The 17,914-nt window shown below is 36.7% G+C and overlaps 1 protein-coding gene across 3 annotated transcripts in view; it reads right to left on the bottom strand.

Moving 5' to 3' along the window:
- Window positions 1–1,483: 1,483 nt before the first annotated feature.
- Window positions 1,484–17,914, bottom strand: part of adcy3a (adenylate cyclase 3a) — a 38,159-nt gene continuing 21,728 nt past the window's right edge. For 2 of the 3 annotated variants that reach the window (XM_030157615.1, XM_030157617.1), the window contains exons 10-20: window positions 17,295–17,456; window positions 15,869–15,956; window positions 13,119–13,235; window positions 12,112–12,395; window positions 11,198–11,279; window positions 9,934–10,092; window positions 9,682–9,828; window positions 8,676–8,789; window positions 7,103–7,229; window positions 6,255–6,379; window positions 1,484–4,709 (exon numbers count right to left, since the gene is read on the bottom strand). In XM_030157615.1, the coding sequence (XP_030013475.1) occupies window positions 4,530–4,709; window positions 6,255–6,379; window positions 7,103–7,229; window positions 8,676–8,789; window positions 9,682–9,828; window positions 9,934–10,092; window positions 11,198–11,279; window positions 12,112–12,395; window positions 13,119–13,235; window positions 15,869–15,956; window positions 17,295–17,456 (1,585 nt within the window). In that variant the 3' untranslated portion in view covers window positions 1,484–4,529. The remainder of the gene's footprint in view (window positions 4,710–6,254; window positions 6,380–7,102; window positions 7,230–8,675; window positions 8,790–9,681; window positions 9,829–9,933; window positions 10,093–11,197; window positions 11,280–12,111; window positions 12,396–13,118; window positions 13,236–15,868; window positions 15,957–17,294; window positions 17,457–17,914) is intronic. The other variant, XM_030157616.1, reaches the window with a different exon arrangement.

Raw genomic sequence — 17,914 nt, 5'->3', positions numbered from 1 at the left:
GATGAGAAGCAACAAGTTTAGTCAAGTTTCTCCTTAACATACAATAACAGCAGAGTTTCCCTCCAGGTGATCAACACACCTCCAAATTTTTCAGCTCTCTTTATCAATGCCGACACATCCAAAAAAAAGACATGTTCAAGCCATGTAGTGGAGAGGGCAAAATGTCACTGTAGTGTGTAAAATGATTCTTTTTATGCTTAATTTAAGGAATGCATGTATTTTTATTGTCCTGCTTCCCCTACAGAGAAAACTGACCTGGAATCAATAAGAGACAAGATGACAAAAACTGAACTGATGAGCAGAATCAATAAAGGTAATTCCCATCTCTATTCATCATGCAGCCTCATGTGTAAATGAGCTGAAATTAAATTATGGATATTCATCTTAAAGCTGGTGCTGTGCACATGCAGATGATATTTAATTAACTGAGATGACAACAGTGATATTTTGCCTGTAAATCAAGAGGAAGTCGAGCCACATGGCAGAGGAGTAAAAGGCAAACGCTTTATGTTTTGTATGTTTTGTATCTGACTGAAGTCTCCAGCTTGGGTTGAATGAGACTTTGTGAGGCTGTATTTTCTAAAACTGTACTGCAGACCAGAATTCAATTACAAACTGAAGCTGCTGATAAGAGACTGTAGCTGTTTCTCAAAGTCAAGGATCTTCCCACAGTCGTCACTTCCAGGCAAGAGTCCTTCTTATTGATCAATACATCTGTGAACTGAAGATTTAAAGGAGTGACATTTTGCTTTTTTTAAATGGAATTATTCATTTTAAAACATTTCCCTGTGGTCTACATAAACTGTAAATGCTATGCTTGGGTCTGAATTCTTCATTAATTCAACTCCACAGGTCCATCTTCAACCCTATTTCTGAGTAATGGCATCAGAAAAGTTGTTTTGAGCGCTGGCCCTTTAAATGCAAATGAGCCACTTCATGCCCCACCCCCTCCAGGTTGTTAACTGTGCTGCTCTGTCCTGTTCAACCACTTGTGTTTCTTAATACAACCAACAACTGAACATTTTAGGTAATCAGCTCAAAGTTTGGACATATTTTCAGTTTTTACTACAACTGCTGCTGCTGACAAACAATTATGTCGTACTCGGAGAAATGTTCGTCAGAAGTCTTGACCTTATATGTGCAAATGTTCTGACGTAATTAGTTATAAAACGTAACAAATTAAGCAGGAATTAAAACAGGTTGAAGAAATCCACTCGATTTTTGCCAGAACAAATATAAAGATAGCTTTGCAGCAACTGGAGGGATCAAATTAAAACTTTTTTAACTGTTAGGGTCCAAATACACAAATAAATGTACCAAAGACTAATAAAAGTAGGTTTAGAAAAATTTGACCCCTTTAAGTCAGGTAAGAACAGATGAACTGCCCTAATATCTAAATTTTTACTCTTTTTCTGTATAATTCACTTTAGAGATGAGTAAGGGAGGGGATGTCAGTGTTTTTGCTCAGGAAAAATCTTTTCAATTTTTTTTTTTTTTTTTTTGTCCAATATTTCTCAGCATTTAGCTCTGTGTCTCTGGTAAAGATAACATTTATAAACTCTCACAGTTTCATTTTAACATCACATGTAATCAAGTGTGAGGAAGTCACAGAGGTCAATCAGTGTTACCTCTGATCATGCTTTTAGGTCATAGGTTTTAGCTTGAACTGAACTAGCACAATTCTCCTGTTTTATGCTGTGAACTGTGTAACATATTACGGGAAATTTATGTTTGTTGCTGAATGTGGACCTGACAAAAACCACATCCACATCCCATCTAGGGTTCTGACCATAATGTTTGGAAAGGTAGAGTTAAACAGCACAGAAGATTCACAGAAGTGTCCTTGAAATGTGTCCAAAGGAAAGACTCAGTCATCAGGAGTATCATGAACAATGAAACACCCCATCTGATGATGCAGCGTTATATAAATGAAACCCAGAAGAATCCTTCCTTGACTTTGAGAAACACCCTTTGTGATTTCTGAAAAATGAAACAAACCAACTTTCCTTGAACTGAACAGAGCACACAATCAGTTTAAACAGATCAGGGTTTTTATGTTTAGAGTATTGCTAGGTCGAACTTATGATGGTTATTAATAACCAAAAAAAAAAAGAGTGAATCCAGTACTGTTCTTTCTTTGCTTGGAGGAGGGGGGGGTTAGGTTATCCTTCAGCTCCAGTTAAAACATGATTTCAGCTGCGATAGGCACTTCCATCTGTCAATAATCAGTGTCAAAGATAAACTTATCTGTGCTACTTTCAAGACACCGTCGTTTGTCTCTTCAATCACATTCACACTCTCACACATAGTTCCGAATCGTCTGTAATCCTTCATTGTGATCAGAACAGCTTCAAGTGCACCGTCGTCCAGAGGCTGGTGGTGCTGAGTGCACTGCAGGAAGTCCAGGAGCGCCGAAGAGGAGGAGGAGGACGACGACGAGTAGGAGGAGAGGGCTCGACAAGAAGAGCTGATCTAGTCTCAGATCAGCCTCAAAAATGTCAAAAATACTCCAGACTTTGGAAAAAGACCCTCTGAGCAACACACACCCACACACACATGGGCAGCAGCAGGTGGTGGATCAGTCACTCACAGTCCGAGCCGTGGTTCAGATCCTGGTCCTTCTCTGAGACAGTCGATCCCAACACTCCGTACACTGGACGGACTTTGTAAACAGGAAATAAAGCTCGAATTTTAGGTCCAATGTTTCAAAGCCATGTGAGTGGAATCATTTAAATCGTGTTTTTGATTTTTTTAATCTAAGTTTGTGGAAAGATAGAAGTACCATCACTGTGTTTGTATCTGTTTTCATTTCTCATTCTCCAGCGTCAAAACGGATACATTTTCTTCGTAATGAAAGAATGGGTCATTGGAATCTGTCGGGCAGTGTGCTGTAACTACGTAATTAAAAGTACATTTGACATTTTACCCTGTTCGCCGACACTTATCTCTAAACCTGTGCAATCATGTGGAGGGTTGATGCTGTTGGCATTTAATAACAAATGTTTAAAAAATCAATCAACGCTAAAACAAAGAGAAAAAAAAGAACATTTATTTACTAGGAATTTACTTGTTTCACTTCTATTTTCATAGTGGTCCATTAGAGTCAATTAAGTAAAAAAAATATATACTTTAAGTCAATAAGTACAGTTTTTTTTTTCCTATAATTTATTGTGAGCCAGGGGGTGGGGGACAGTATTCTGAAAAAAAGTATTTGAGACTTAAATTGAAAATCTACAAGAAGAAAAAGTCATTTATTCTCTGAGATTAAAGAGGTAAATCTATGAGAAAACAACCTTCTATTCTGAGTTTATGAAGCCACATGCGTTCACATGCTTACATTGTCTTACACATGCTCAACTTTGTCACTTTTATTACTACCTCACCTGATTACTACTTTTTTTAATATTTTTGTGACTTTAATCTAAGAGAATGTCAGTTTCTTTCCTCATAAATTTACAAATGTAACCTCAGAAATTCTGTTTTAAATCCCATTCCCATGGTTTGTACAACCCTTTTTAACCTGAATTGACCCTAATACACTATTGTGACAATCTGTCCATATTTAAATACTGATGTTTTACTGTTTTATTGATGAACTGCACTGCATTTGAATTAAAGGTTAATTCAAAGACAAAGAAATATTGTGCTTTAGTTGTAAATTCAATAAAAATTAAATTTTTACTGCAAATGTGTAATGGCCTCAAATATCAGTTAATGGTCTTTCTCATTGCCAACAATAAGAGTTTCAACGACTGATCAGTAATTTACATTATTAAGTTAATCAACTAATATGATCATTGATAATTATCAGAAAAAAAGGGAAAATGATTTGATTGCAGCTTATTAAAAGTAAATACTTTCCATCTACTTTCCTCCTAAATTAAATATCCTCAGGTTTTGAACCAAACAGGACATTTAAGGATCTCATTTTACGCTTTTAAGCATTTTTTCCCCTGCTGCTACTACTATTCTATTTGCCTACTAATACTTTCTATGGCCTCACTGAAAATAACACTTCAATTAATAGCACAGATCAGGGCATCTCTGAGTATAACAAAAGCCAGCGTCTACTGGAATTATCCCAGGATGCATCTGTGTAGGTGTGATGTTCACATTCAAACACAGTCTCCTCTGGTACCTTTATCTTTCCACACACATACTACATGTATGTTTAAGATCTGGAGCTTGTAAACTATCAGTTTACAGGCATAATTTGTGATTTCTGGGTAAAATTCCAAAAACTCTCATCTGTCTCTTCTGTCTCGGCCAGTGTGAGCTCTTACCACTGAAGCGAGGACCTGACCTACAAAGTGAGGACATTTTGGCCCGTCTTCACTCAAAAATTCACACCCCCTTAATGTAAACTAGTACATTTGAGGGTTAAGACTGGTTTTACGGGTTAGGTTACAAGCATGTTGTGACTCTGGTTAAGGTTAGAATCTCCAGGAAATAAATGCAATCCAATGTAAAGTCCCTTGAATGCATGAAAACCTAACATGTGTTTGTATGTGGGTGGGTGTGTTTAGTCCTTAGCTGTCCACCACCTGGTGTGGCAGAGTGACAGAGGAACCGTTGATAAATGAGCCTTGTTTGTCTCTTCCCTTCAGGAAATAAGTGAGCAGCTCCCCTTTCCCCTTCACAAAGATGGGCCCCCTCCTCACAAAGCGGAACCCATACTCTTTCAAGATGTTGTAGCAGTCCTCCACCACCTGGGGGCATCACACGAACACACAGTATTAAATGAAGCTCTAAAAACTAACACTGTCTCTATTGGTATTTAGAGACTTCTTTAACAAAAACATTCAGATGGCTTTATGCAAGAACCACTCACACAAACAGATTTATTCACAAATGTTACATACATGTCATTTAAGAGAGCTTGGTGTTTACCTAGTCTATATATGGGTCTTTCTATGAAACTGGTCCCTAAAAACAGGACATGGGGGCTAAAAATTCAAACCAGATGTAATGAAGCAAGTTTGGAAGCACTTTGAGTCTATTCTAAAAATAAATATTTACTGACATAAAAAAATAAACTATTTTTCAGATAAAACACATTTTTATATTATTTTACATTATAATTAATACAAAAATCTGCATGTAACACAGTCAAAATTACGCGCAAATACTTTTGTGAATGTCTCTTTATTCTCTCACAGGTACATTTTGGGAATTGAACAAATTATGCAAGGCAGAGTGTTTCATAAAAATGACTACTGTTGCAAAATCATTTGTGATTTATATGCGTTTAAATGGGCAGGTTCTACATGTAATGCAAGTGGACATAATGGGTTACATACAAAACCTGGAATGAGACTGCCGATTCATGAAAAACCGGCATGTCTGAATTAGAAAAACCACCAGGATCATCAAATTTAAAACGGTGTCTTTATTTATAGCGCTATATAAGACCATTTCAAGCCATGCTTTCCAGATCAAATGCACTGACACCTAGGTAGTTTTTTTTGTCCCAATTTTGTTCCTATTTTTGGCCCCAAAATTTCATTAAAAATGAATTAATTTTGGGATGGCTCAGAGCAAGAGTATAATTTTTTTTGCATTTATCTGAGGTCATCATTAGGTACATCCTGGGGGGAAACATATCTAAATTTCTCTTTTATTATTGGGTCTAAAAAAGCTGGCAAAGTGCCAGATGCCAAAATGTACCCAGTTTCATAGAAACACCTATATGAATATTGACTGATGATTACACTTGGTTAATAAGAAGGTCAATGTGGCTTTGACATACAACTGTTCATGTAGTAATAACACACTGCATAAAAATGATTCATCTTTACCTGCATTAATGAACTTTACATAAAGTGTAGAGCTACTTGAGGAGCACATAATAAACCTCAGTTACATTTATACATGTAGGCCATACCTTCAAAAAGCAGCTGAAATGTTAATATATACTAGTTTCCAAAACAAAACATCTTAGTGTGGTCTTGATAAAAACACAAATTTATGATGTATATACAATAGGCTGTGCCCAAAATCACTCTCTACTCAGCTGAGTGGAAATTGAGTGATTTTAGCTGACTCTCACTGGATGCCTCTTCATTGGCCATGTGAGTATTTGTCAGTGAAAATAGCTGGATTGAATACAGCAGGATCATTGTTTAATTGAAAGTTTGTAAATACAAAGGGATAATAAAGCTAAATTTTGAAGTATATTTAATTGCTACAGTTTCCTTTCATTTATCTGAACACGTTTCAATATGTCAGGAAGGCTGTAGAAGTCTGGGCTGTACCTGGATGTTTCCCATCACCCCTGTGGACTCCATGCGACTCGCCACATTCACAGTGTTGCCCCAGATGTCATAGTGGGGTTTACGGGCGCCGATCACCCCTGCTAACACACCACCTTTGTTCAGACCTAGAAGAGATTATTAACAAGCTTGAAAGGTCATAAAATAAGCACATATGCTGCAAATATGTACTCAACCTGTACAGAAGCTGAAAGCACTCATATGATTATTATTTTTTAATGCCATTATCTCACAATCATGTTAATAAAGTTGTTGTTTCTAGAAACACTGGAGACTGATCTGAAAGTTCTCTCTACAGGAAGACATAACACAATTTCAACCTTGTTTGAAGTACAATCTGATGTGTTCAGTAATAAGTCATTGGTAATCCTTAATTTGACATTTTTATGACCTCTGATAACTATCAAGTAATAAGAGGAAATGACTTTTGTTTTCTTGCAGTAACAGGCTGATTATCAAGACAACACAGCTTATTTTTTCAAGATAATTACATAATTTACCAATTATCATGGGAAAATATGCTTTATTTTCTTGACATAATGAATTAAATAAGCTGTGGTCTTATAGTAATGGCATTAAAAAATAAATAAATAATGGAAATTAGAGTCATACTTGGTTCCTATATTTAAAAGCCAGGTTTGTTTTTAATTCTCACAAATCCATATGCTGGACTAGGAAGTAAAACTGAACATATTTTTCTTTGCTTTACCCACCAGCTGTGGGCTTATTTCCCTAAAACATTTATTTACAAAATGAAAATCAATTAGCAGACTTGTCACACTTGCTTATGTTGTGTGATACACCTGTATAATGTCAGCTATAATGCTTACCAATCCGTAGCATGAAGTTGTTGAACGACTGGTAGTTTATGTTCATTAGTGTGACCTTCATGGCCAGAGCAAAGTCTGCCAGGTCTGCCAGGTGCTGCCAGCGCTCTCTGTCAGACAGCTCCTCCTTCTGTAAAACAACAGCCACAACACAACAGAAAGCACATTTTACAACCAACACAGATTAAGTACATTACGATTCAACATGATCATGATTGTCTTATTCCTGTTCCTCTACATTCCCACATGATATGATAGAAGTCACATTAACCCTTTGATGCATGAATTATGAAAACCTTAGTCAAGATTTTTCCCAGAGTGTTTTTATTCCTCTTTAGGCATGAAAAAAACAATGTGATTGAAATTTTTTTAACCCTTTAACTACCAGACTAAGAGGAACCTGATAAGGAACCTGATGAGTAACTCAACCATATGGTTGAGCAGGCAGTTAATAGGTTCATAGTTAATGAACCTATTTTTTATGGAGTTAAAAAATATCCACTCAGCTGGACACCATGCATTTAATTTTTGAAGCACAGAAACATGTATTTAAAATGCAGTACCAGAAAGTGATAAACTGTGTGAAAACTATGAAAAAGAACATTTTTAATGCAGCTAATATGATGTTCTTTCATATGTTAGCATACTCTAATACTAGATGTTACTCACTTCATGGGGAAAATATGCAAAAAAAAGAAAACTTTTTGTTGAAGAAAACTTAATTACAGTCTAATAACAACCAGCTATTGATTTAGACTCAAACATGTTACTGCAAATCAGGTTTATCAAGAACAGCAATTAGCAACAACAAGTTACAGTAATTGTACAAATTGCAGTGTATGGGATGATGCACAAGCGTCCACTGTGTTGGCTGATATGTAACTAAAACAACAAAACCCATGAATATACAGGGTGGGGAAGCAAAATTTACAATGAACATTTAGTTGTTTTTTCTCAGCAGGCACTACGTCAATTGTTTTGAAACCAAACATATATTGATGTCATAATCATACCTAACACTATTATCCATACCTTTTCGGAAACTTCTGCCCATATGAGTAATCAGGAAAGCAAACGTCAAAGAGTGTGTGATTTGCTGAATGCACTCGTCACACCAAAGGAGATTTCAAAAATAGTTGGAGTGTCCATAAAGACTGTTTATAATGTAAAGAAGAGAATGACTATGAGCAAAACTATTACGAGAAAGTCTGGAAGATACTATTAAAGAAGAATGGGAGAAGTTGTCACCCGAATATTTGAGGAGCACTTGCGCAAGTTTCAGGAAGTGTGTGAAGGCAGTTATTGAGAAAGGAGGAGGACACATAGAATAAAAACATTTTCTATTATGTAAATTTTCTTGTGGCAAATAAATTCTCATGACTTTCAATAAACTAATTGGTCATACACTGTCTTTCAACCCCTGCCTCAAAATATTGTAAATTTTGCTTCCCCACAATGTAGAAGAGAACAGCCATACAATAGCTGTCCACTGTAGTGACTGCTATGCACAAAAGGGTTAAAATGCTATGTTAGAGACAAACAGTGAAGCTCTGTGTGGTCATGTGACCATGCTTACCTTCATGCAGGTGTAACCGTTGCTGACGTCTGGGGTGACACCAGACGCTGCCATGTAGGTGCTGCCGATGGTTTTGATTTTTGTGATGCAGCGGAATTGAGGCTCATCCAGTAGCTGTTATGGAGATAAGGTCAGAGGTCACCTTTCATACTACAGGAAGCCACACTCTAACCACATGTATCTAAACTACACAAACATAGTTACAAGGTATTCTAATGGCTTACTGATAAACCTGGATCTGCGACAAAACTGAAGCAAATAGATGAAATGTTGAATTGTTGAAATAGTTGAAATACTAATGATATAATTTATTGCCTCTATTATACACTGGATGAACATGCTTTATAATAAAGGCAATTTAACAGAAAACTAGTAATGATTAATGCACTAACATGTTCACCTAAAAAGTGAAATGAATAAATCAAGTTATCTTAGTATACACAAGCCCAAAAGGGACATAAACAGAGACCACATTTGCAGTTGTAACAATAACTTTACCACTCACATTTTACTTATCTACAGAAAATGCAACTGGATTTGAGAATAATATTTCTTTTGTTCAAATGGGAGATATGCAACTTTCTTATTTACTACATTTATTTTTAAAATGAACAGTTTTCCCATTAAAGAGCTTCAACCACAATAAAACATGCTTGACAAAAAATCTGAAAATATATTTAATGATCAAAAGAAATAAAACTCTTATTCTTATCTTTATCTTATTTTTATTTTAACAGCATCTCTACAGATCTTTTCATTTTAATTATAGGTAAATATATGTTTTTGTTGATGTTATACCATAATTTTCACCATTTTTAACATTTTTTTCATTTTAACTATCAGCATTAAGTCAACTGAAGCTAAGTATCTCCAACAAAAGCCACTGTGTCTTTAACATTTTGCTCATATTTAGCTTGAGTTTCTTTAGTTTTCTTCTCCTTTGGTTCAACCTTGAGCCTGTTAAGTGGCATCAAAACATACAAGTAGAATAAAGAAACCGACTTACACTATCAAAGTCTGAGATGATCTCATTGAGGAATCTTAAACACTCGATTCCTCCATTATTGATGCTCTCCTCTGTGTAAAAGTCAGAGAAGTTGGGAATTGAGGCAAACATGACTCCAATTTCATCATAGGACTGACTGTACAACTCCTGATGGAAGAAGAGAAGAAGAAGTAAATATACAGCTCTGAACATTTCAGGTACAAATTAAATAAAGAGTGATTTTTCAAGAGTTGATGTAATATGTTCACTTACCTCGTCCCTTTTCTTTGAACCCAGGAAGTGACGAGCGACGTGTTCTGGCAGCATGTTGGTCACTAGAGCTTCGTTCCAGCGCCTCATTTCATAGACCTTCTCCTTCTGCTCATGGACTTCGATCTTCCACAGGAACAGAGTACGGGCAAGTTTCTCCACCTGCAAAACAGAAAAACAGCTGATGCTGTTAGCAGCTCTCCACTGTTCAGAACTATACTACACAAATCCTCATATAACATGATGATATTCTGTGCTCATATATACAAGTGTTAATGCCAGAACAACAACAAAAAATAATTATAAAAGATACAAAAACATGTGTCTAATTAGACTTTAAAATCATAAATAAATTCCTTCAAAAACTTCTAAAATGCAGTGTTTGGTGGAACTTCACATCACAGTTAAGTAATAATATTGTAATAGTGGGGTAATAGTTTCATAACAAAGAAATATTAAATACCATTAGAATGTCAAAGTAACTTCAAGTTAATAGTAGGTATCAATAGCAAAATTCATGTATCAGAGTAATAAGGAATCACAAACACAGGTTAATAATGGTGAAACATTTAAAGATAGCAACAAGGTGAAACTAATATGGTTACTGTTGTTTCAAGGTAAAAATTATACATTGCCATTATATACAGTCGAAAAACAGTCCCATATGTAGTATTTTGTTGGACTGCCTTTGGCTTTGATTACAGGACACATTTCTTATGGCACAAAAAGCTAATGCAGTGTCACAACATTTTTACACCCATAGTTGCTCTAATTTTTCACCAAGATCTTGTATTTATGAGAGGAGAGTTGGATGGCATCGTAAAGTCTTCTCCATCAAATCCCAAAGATTCTCAGTGAGGTTCTCACTGCATCAGTTAAGGGTAAATAACTTGTTGCAGCTGAAACATGTTATTCACTGCGGTGATTATTCAATAGAAGGCTCTTACATATTTGCCTAGTCACATACAGGTGGGGACTTTTTGCAGCCAGGCTGTGTATGTATAACGCTATGACTTGTTACTCAGAAACACTTGTGGTACCATCTGTGTAATAATGATAAATCAGTGCTTCAAAAGCCCAAACAACCTCTTTCTATTTATTTATTTGTATTTCATTTGTAATGTTAGATTTAACCAAATGTAAGGCATCACAACAATTACTCGGAAATGCTGGTGGTAGGTGTGTAATGTTCACAAAGTAGATACAAACTGTGAAATACTTTCTTCTATTTTAAGATTAGAACAGCAAAGAACACTTGTGAACTTACATGGCGGGAGAAATAATAGAAGCTGACCATCATAATGAAGATCATGATGGTCATTGTGAACTTAGAGGGAACCAGACTCAACCTGCAAACGACGACAACAATACAAGCTTCATTACGTGTACAATATGAGGCATGGATTTCAGGACACTTTCAGACTTGAAAAATCGAAGACCAGCTTCAGGTTTCTTTGACTTAAAGGCAGGCTTGTTTTGACACACAGGATTATTGAAAGAAACTTGGGTTAACTGTAGCCACACTTAACCCATAAAGACCCAAACATCCACTGGTGACCAAAAGCATCTATTGATCTAAAATGTTTAATACCTGTTGATCCATTGATCCTATCAATACATGTAAATAATTGGTGTACAGTGCAGTTTTTCATCTTTTCATTGTCATCAGATATGACCCATTGTCATATCTTTGGAGGCTTCGAAGTTACTGTCATCTACAACATTGATTCCCTGGTAAAACCCATGGAGTTTGATCAGTGACACTTGTTTTATACCGAGTTAATGATATATTTGCTGAAAAAGTAAATTTTTCTTCAGTTTTCTCTGTTTTGATATAACAACCTTTGCATTTACTGAGTTTTCAACAACATAAAATTAAATATAAGAAATTAAATATCGGAAAATACATGATTTACAGTGAAAAGTGCAAAATACAGACGGTAATATTATAATAAATGGTGATACATCACTTAACAAAAGTTAAATAGAGAGAAAAATTCATTTGGGAACTGCCAGAAAAGTAGCACTGGGTCTTTATGGGTTGATGTGGTTTTACTCAGTTATTAATGATGATCAGTTGTGGTACACATGTCTGTTAAACTGTAGCATAGGGTGTTTGAAAGTGACATAAGGGTGGATGGATGACTTTTACACAGACTACATTGCCTCCCTTTAGCTCACCTGTAGTCCTGGAAGCGGGCCATGTCGTAACGGTCAAAGATTTCCCTCCAACTGTAGATGTTGACGATGCCGGTGGCCACCGTGATGAGCAGCATTAGTGTGAGCTTCACCATGTGACTGACCTGAACCAGCATGGTGGTAGCCATTAGTGCTAGCACAGCGATGTAGCTGTAATATTTTGGGTTCTCCACGCAACCGTCAGGGCCAGACCAGGTAGAGGAGGAGGAAGAGGATGGAGCCGCTGTGGTGCTGCTTGAATCAGGGATGTGAGGCAGACAACTCAGCTAGACAAAGGAGACAGAGAAAGATTTACCACAAGGATCTTCATCGGTCCTTTATGAAGCTGAAACTGTGGCAAGACTTCATTTCAAGTATTAAAAGACCACATTTAGATAAATATCTTGTCTCCTCTACTATTCTAGGATGTGCATATATGGAGTTTTTCCCATGTTCAAAACTTGGGCATGTAAAATACAGCTGCGTGCATATGAGCCCCCAGAAGCTGTCGAATCTATTTCAGCAAGAATTAGAACATAGATGTATATTTCTGGCTCTAAGTTTCTGTGTCTTACCTGAGACGTTCTTGCTCAAACTTGTTGCACATGTATACACTTAACATTTTCATTAATTCATTCATCTTCTGAACCCACTTTATCCTCACTAGGCTCACTGGAGCTTATCCCAGCTACTTATGGGCGAAGGCAAACAACTACTCCCACATTCACATCTATGGGTAATTTAGATTAACCATTTAACCTGTCTTTGGATGGTGGGAGGAAGCCAGAGTATCTGGAGAAAACCCACACAGATACGAGAGAACATGCAAACTAAACACAGAAAGGTCCCACCCCCATCAGCTGGTGTTGGAATCAAACCCAGGACCTTCTTGCTGTGAGGCATGAGTGCTATCCACTGCACCACCGTGTCGCCCACATTTAAATTCACTGAATACATAATAGTACATCTACACACTCTTCCAGCTTTTACAAAGTAAAAGAGGAGCTCACCATATCCACGATGTCGGCCATGGTGAGGATGAAGATGGCTGCCATGGCCCAGGTGTTGCGAGCCCAGCGTGTGTGGTCGATCCACGTTGAAAAAGACACCAGTTTCTTGGGAAAGACCTGTGACAAACGGCACTTTAATCAGTGTGTCGTAGCTCCATATTATGAACTGTTTGTATTCTAACTTACAGCTGTGCCAGGAAAAATGAAGAGGCCATTACGAGTAGTTTTGTTAACATATCTTTTCTAATGTCAAAATATCAGCAGTGAAATCGACACACTGATGGTATCTGTGGCTGTACAGTGAACATGATGCCTCTCTTGCACTTACACCTCAGTTAATCACTAGTGTCTAGTGGCCATAGAACTGCTACAGAGGGCTTTTGACATTGTGAAATATAATGAAATATCGATGAGAACTGAAAAGCCCAGAGCATTATTAGGAGTGACTCTGCATTTTCGCCGTCCATGTGTCTGGCTGCCTGACTGTGCGTGTTACTGAGTGACCAGGGATGAGTACTGGTTGATGGTGAGAGAAGAGTTCAATACTGGCCTCCCTCATAGCCATCAATATATCTGAATTTCCATGAAGAGGCTGAATCCAGAGTACTGAGAACATGCCAAAAACACAATGAGTACTCTGCACACTGAGTGGGAGCTCCACTACTATGCTGACCCTCATCACAAATACCCTGCACGATCTTCAAATGTTAAGGGTGTTGTCAATGTTACTGTGAATCAGGATAGTCCCAAAACTCTGGACTGAGGAGTGCTCTTTAAATCTGCATTCTTCCCAGTCCTGCACCTGGCAACGTTGCCAAAAAGGCTCCACTTATTTTTGAGAAACTAAGGTCAAAGAAATAAAACTGAATATATAGTTTGATTGCAACAGAGCTATTTTACATTATTACACACTGAAAGCAGTTCTCAAAAAGCACTGCAGTTTTGTCATTTCCATCTTGCCTCTGCGTCTATATTTTTTGCTACTGTCAACAACTTCCATTGATAAGAAGTGAAACCTACAGGGTGGGGAAGCAAAATTTACAATGAACATTTAGTTGTTTTTTCTCAGCAGGCACTACGTCAATTGTTTTGAAACCAAACATATATTGATGTCATAATCATACCTAACACTATTATCCATACCTTTTCAGAAACTTTTGCCCATATGAGTAATCAGGAAAGCAAACGTCAAAGACTGTGTGATTTGTTGAATGCACTCGTCACACCAAAGGAGATTTCAAAAATAGTTGGAGTGTCCATAAAGACTGTTTATAATGTAAAGAAGAGAATGACTATGAGCAAAACTATTACGAGAAAGTCTGGAAGATACTATTAAAGAGGAATGGGAGAAGTTGTCACCCCAATATTTGAGGAACACTTGCGCACCTTTCAGGAAACTTGTGAAGGCAGTTATTGAGAAAGAAGGAGGACACATAGAATAAAAACATTTTCTATTATGTAAATTTTCTTGTGGCAAATAAATTCTCATGACTTTCAATAAACTAATTGGTCATACACTGTCTTTCAATCCCTGCCTCAAAATATTGTACATTTTGCTTCCCCACCCTGTAATGTTCGTTCACTAGCTACATCAGCGTGTATCAGCACAGCTATACAGCCACTATTTTGGACTGGAAGCTGTTGTGAGAAAAGCAGGAGAGTTTAACTGTTAGCTCTACAATATTTGCCAGGGTTATGTCAGAAATCAATCTGTCTGTTGCTCTTTCCATGGACACTAACATTCCACTGATAACTGGAACAATTGGGATAACAGCACGACTGCTGACGCATAAATCAGATTTGATCATAGGAAATTATCAGTTAGGTCCACAGGAGTGGTTTGATAATTACTTGAGAAGGAAAATATCAGTGCCTAATATATGATGAGTTTTCAGTTGGGACACAAACATTTAGGTAGCAAAATAAAATTGGTGTGTGGCTGATACAAGTGTTGGAAATGTTGTGTATGAGAAAATAAATAAAATATCCACCCACCATCCAGTGAAGCATTATCTAAATTATACAAAAGGTTGAAAACTACTTAAATCAGGACTAAAATTCAAAGTAGCCTGTTATATTTCCAGCAGACAAGATGCTTTACAAGGGAAAGAACCATTTTTATCAAGTTCTATTGCAATTAAAAGCTTAGAAAAATGACTTTATTTAGCCTCCACCTAAACAATTAAAATGGAATCTGTAGTCACAATGACTTTAGTAAAAAAAAAAAAAAAAAAAAAAAAAAAAGCCCATGTAACTGCAGCTGCTGACTCATTCACTACTCCCTCTTTTAATAAACACTAAACGCTCAGTCAGTATTTCATTAGTGAGCCGCAAACTGAAATTTCAGACTCATCGTCATCATCATGTGGAGTCATAACTGAAAGCTGTGGAGTCGCACAAAAGTAATTTTCGCATTCATTTCAAGTAAATATGTGGGATGCGTAATGAATAGGAGGTTGATTCAGGACAGAGCTCAAAAAATCTCAGGGGTGTAAAATTGACTTGTGACTGTATTTAAAGGCCTATACTTGAAATTAATACTGAATAACATATTTTCTTTGTTACAGACTTTATTTCAGCTCTAATACTTGAAGGTTTTGGCAGTGAAAAAAGAAAAGGTCAAGAAAAACCAAGACAGAAGGAGAGAGACATTATTAGTTAGTTATACAGTTTATGCAGTGTTAGCAGGCAGATTGAAACTGATTATATTATCATATAAAAAAAACACAAAAAACAAAACGTTAACTCACTCTAGGGAAGATAGCAGCCAGAGAGCAGATTGTCAAGATGAGCAGCAGGACTTCTCCCACTGCAAAGGTGATGTAGTTTGCAATCAGCCTGTTTCACATCAACACAGAAAAAAACCCTTATAACGACAGTGATGCCAGTTGATAAGACCTGATTTAATTCAAGACCTGGAGCTCGTTCATCAGTAGCTGCAAATGAGGCAAAAACAGTACTGTGGTGAAGATGACAGCACACATGATGCAAAATGCAAAAGTGGCATAAAGTAAGTTAGTATGAGTTGTCTAAGCTCACAGAACTGGAGGAATAGGATAAAGCTGCAAATGGATCCGATCGAGCGGTACACATGGACACAATTGTCGTTCAACAGTCTCTGTCATGTAAGCAGAGTAACTTATATGCATGTATTATACATATTTGAGTGGGTATTTATAACCACTTAAACATTATGTATAACAAAATTTGAGGAGATACAATTTTAGGTGAAAAATGTCAAATTACTGCTCGGTAACACATGGACTTGAAACGGACATACATTTTTTGACGCTTTATGCAAACATTCAAAACATGCGGTTCTTGACAGAAATTGATTTCAAGTAGGACAAAACCTTTTAGATATTATGTTGAACTATGCTGAAAATAAATTTCAGAGTAAAATATTGAAAAGTCTGTGTTTTGACAGACTTGACATGAGAATGTGGTAACATGTGGACAGGCTGCCATAGTAACACATGGACGACTATTTACCATTGTATGCATCACCCAAAATGTCGACTCATTTTTTAAAAGCAGGCCGGACATAATCACAATGCTTTATTTAATGTATTTAATACTAACACAGTGTTATTTACAACTTGTGGTGATCTATACTGATATAGGTAAATTACAAATAAAGAGTAATTTCTTGGTAACAGTTCACAGATAGTCTTTTTAAATGTAACCGATTGAATACATTTTCAGTTTTTTTGGATATAATTTTTAGCGTCAAATTTGAGCTATATATTTATGTCTGAGGCATGGCTATGGCGTAAAAAGTACAATCAATAAAATCGTTGTAACTTTTTTCTACAAGTGGTATTTTAAAAAGGATAACAGTTCCATAAAATAGAAATCTTTAACTAAAAAATGAGCCCACTTGGTAAATGATGCGTGCAAATTTACTCTTTCATGTTGATGTTCACTTTCGCTTGATCGGACCCAAATGTAGAATATCTGAGGGCTTAGTATACATGTTTAATAAAATAAGATGTCTCAATCAGAATAAGGCAGAATCCAGAATATCCACTCAGAATATGCTGTTTACATGTCCTAATATTATCATAATCGGAATATGTGAAGTCTTAGTGTGTATGTGAATGTCAGTGTAATGTAAGTGTGGCTGCAGTAGTATAAGAACATGTGAGAAGACCACTGCTGACCTGATGGACTCACCAGGGGTCTATGAGCGCTTCCATCACTGCAGTGAAAAGCAGCACAGCACAGGAACAGCAGAAGGCGGCGCCGCTCTGTTTTTCCTTCTCCACAGAGTAACGAGTCTCCAGGTCCGGATCAACAAACCTCAGGGAGAGCCTGTTCGTATGTTTCCCCTTCAGACTGTGGACAGAGAAATGTAACGGTTTATTGTACAGTGCTTTTCTGGTATTGACCAAAATGTGAACATGACACCTGCAATTATTAGATCTGAGTAATGTTCGTGTATTACTTGATGCTTTAAATCCTTATTTTAGGCTTCCTTTCATTTAGATCACAGGTGTCAAACATGCGGCCCGGGGGCCAAATCCGGCCCACCAAAGTTTTCAAACCAGCCCACGGTATGAATTTGTGAAAAACTGCAAAACTTACACTGAAGATATTAACAATCAATGGTGTCAAAATCATTTTAATTCAGGTTCCACATACTGACACATACAGTCCAATTAGATTTTAAGTGGGTCAGACCAGTAAAATATGATCATAATAACCTATAAATAATGACAACCCCAAATTTTCTCTTTGTGTTTTTTGGTGTAAAAAAGTACAATTACGTGAAAATGTTTACATTACCAAACTAT

The sequence above is a fragment of the Sphaeramia orbicularis genome, chromosome 16, assembly GCF_902148855.1.
Source record: "Sphaeramia orbicularis chromosome 16, fSphaOr1.1, whole genome shotgun sequence".
Lineage (NCBI taxonomy): Eukaryota > Metazoa > Chordata > Actinopteri > Kurtiformes > Apogonidae > Sphaeramia > Sphaeramia orbicularis.
This window is presented reverse-complemented; position numbering and strand designations above follow the sequence as displayed.